General features: G+C 55.2%; 1 protein-coding gene across 1 annotated transcript; it reads right to left on the bottom strand.

Moving 5' to 3' along the window:
* Window positions 1–613: 613 nt before the first annotated feature.
* LOC147341179 (melanoma-associated antigen 1-like) lies at window positions 614–1,267 on the bottom strand. The gene has a single exon (XM_086388823.1). It carries the CDS (start codon window positions 1,265–1,267, stop codon window positions 614–616), a length of 654 nt encoding a protein of 217 aa, XP_086244949.1.
* Between the last annotated feature and the right edge of the window lie 1,315 nt (window positions 1,268–2,582).

Genomic DNA, 2,582 nt, shown 5'->3' on the forward strand with positions numbered 1-2,582 from the left:
ATAATAACCTGGCAAAATCCGAGTAAACAGATATGGATTAGCTGTAGAAAAGGACAGTCAAAAAACCTATAAGAAGGGAGAATTCACTACAATCTTTTTTTTATTTTCCAATTCTTCCACCAACTATATACTGCTAAGTTCACATATCCAAAATAGTTGTAATTCCAATTCCATGTGATCTTGCTCATGGTCACAAAATAAAATGGGAGAGTTCCCAATCTCTTTTACAAAACAGCAAAACTCTGGTCCTTTAACTGGTTAAGTACAAATACATGTGTGATCGATGTCATTCACAAAGTTAGATACTGAAGTTTATTAAGGCTTAAGCTGAAAAAACACACTTGAATAATACCTTTAAAAAACAGAGATGAATTTCCATGTCATCACAGAGAAAAGGAACAGAAAGATGCTACACCCCAGGTTCCCCCAAGTGGCCCAGGCCATCACTACTGAGAAGGCTGACCACTCCCTCTTCAATCACAGAGGTAAGGATCAGCCTGGCTGCTTCTCTGGGTCAGGGCTCCTCTTCCTCCTTCCTCACAGCCTCTGCAGACGGGGCTGGGAAGGCCATGCAAAACCATCGGTTGATTCTGAGTGGATACTCCATGACTTCCTACTTGCTGGTCTCTGTACAGGCCTGGTGACCACACAGGAACTCGAAGCAAGCAGGGTCGTTGTCAGACACCTGCCAGTACTCCAGGTACCCCTCATACACCCACACTTGGGTCAGCAGCTCTCTGGGTTCCCCAAAACACAGTGCTCCCTCCTGACAAACATCCTCATTTGCTGAATGTTCCCCAGACTTCCTCTTCAGGCTGAGGACCAGCACCAGGAGGCTGGCCTTGAGCATGCTCTGCCCACTGCTCTGCATTGCATCGCAGGTGAGGCCCAGGGTGGGGACCATGATGTAGATGTGCTCCCTGGGGTCTACCTCCCTCACCTCCACACCAAAGACCAGCTGCAGGCTCTCGGAGGCTTGGCTGAAGACCTCCAAGAAGTGCTCCTGGTTATCCCTGAGGACCTTCTTCAGCATTTCCGCCTGGGAGGTCATCTCCTTGGCCCGATATTTGAGGAGCAGGAACTTCATCAGGTTAGCCACCATCTCATTCAGAGCTTCCTGGGGCAAGGCAGAGCAGGAGACTGCGGGGGAGGAGGCCGAGGCTGATGCAGCCTCCCCCACCTCAGCCCCCAAGAGCTGCACCTCCTCCAGGCCCTGGGCCTCGCCTGGGTCCTGAAGGTCTTCCTCAGGCTTGCTGAGCTCAGTCATCCTGACCACAAATGCAATGCCTGGGATCAAACCACAGACAGGAGTGAGGCAGGGGAACAGATGGGGACCACGCGTCTGGGGGAGAAAGGGGGTATGAGAGGCCTCGGCTGAGCCACGCACTCTGGGAGTTCTGACACAGGCCACTTACAGGTTTCCCCTTGAGGGGTGCTCTCAGACCTCACAGGGGCATGCCTCTGGGGTGGGCAGTCCCCTGGCTACCTGAAGGAGGAAGTAGGGTGGCTCCCCAGGCTGCAGTCAGGACAGTCCGAGATTTCTGGGGCTGACAAGGTGTGGGGATTAGGCCCTTGTGGGGTCCCTTCTGTTCTGGGATGGGGAGCCCCTGGTGCATATTCAGGCCACCTTCCTCACCTTGACTCCTAGCACTGCCTGGACCTCCTCTGCTCTCTGACCTCAGGACACGGGCCTCAGACTTCTGCCTTCACCTTCTGGTTCCTGGAATTCCTGTGAGAGAAATGGAGGGGCACCTTGGGGGTATCCTGTGGCACAGCCCTGAGCCTTATGGGATGGTACGAGGAGTGGACTCTGTGAGGTCCCCCCAGTTGTGTGGTGGGAGGTCCCCTCAGAGTTCCCTTGTAGTGTTCACCTTTATCCTGGCACGACCTGGTCCCACCCCTCTGGGGGCCTGCGTGGAAACTCAGAAAAAGATGCGAGCCTGAACAGAAAGCACTAAGGGTCCCCACATGTGGCCGCACTGCCCAGGGCCTCCTGCGGGTCCTCAGTTCCTCCTCACGTCCTGCCTGGCCTCCCAGCACTGAGCACAGGGGCCGAGGTCTGCTCAGTCCTCCCTCAGGGTCCTCACCTAAACTCCTTCAAAGCCTAAGAATCTCCCCTCCAATCTCTGAGGCCCTGCCCCTTATATCAAGTCTCCAATGTCTGAGACCCCAAGCTCATGCCCCCACGAGAGTCGCCCCTGACTGACAGCAGGTGCCGGGACCTGTGTGATTCCCTGTGTCCTCCCTCAAGGTTCTCATCTTTAGCCCTGGCAGGTTCGGGGATGCCCCTTGTGTTGACCGGAGGCAGGGCCCTCACACCAAGGCCATCACTTCACTGGGATCCCAAAGGGAAGTCTGTGGCCATGACATCAGGGCTCCAAGCCCAGGGCTTCCCAGAGCTGAGATGATGCCCTGGGCGTTCCTCAACCTCCTCCTGCTCTTCACTTTGACTCTCAGCAGGTCTGGGTACCACCTTCTGTCCCTGACCTTGCTGCCCTTAGAACCAGGCCTTCCCCAGCCAGGACCCCTGAGAGGCAAGCGGGAGTAGGGGGCTCACTCCTACAACCCTGCCAGGGCTGAGA

Source organism: Bos grunniens, chromosome X, assembly GCF_055505025.1.
Source record: "Bos grunniens cultivar Pamir isolate PY7600 chromosome X, Bosgru_T2T1.0, whole genome shotgun sequence".
Lineage (NCBI taxonomy): Eukaryota > Metazoa > Chordata > Mammalia > Artiodactyla > Bovidae > Bos > Bos grunniens.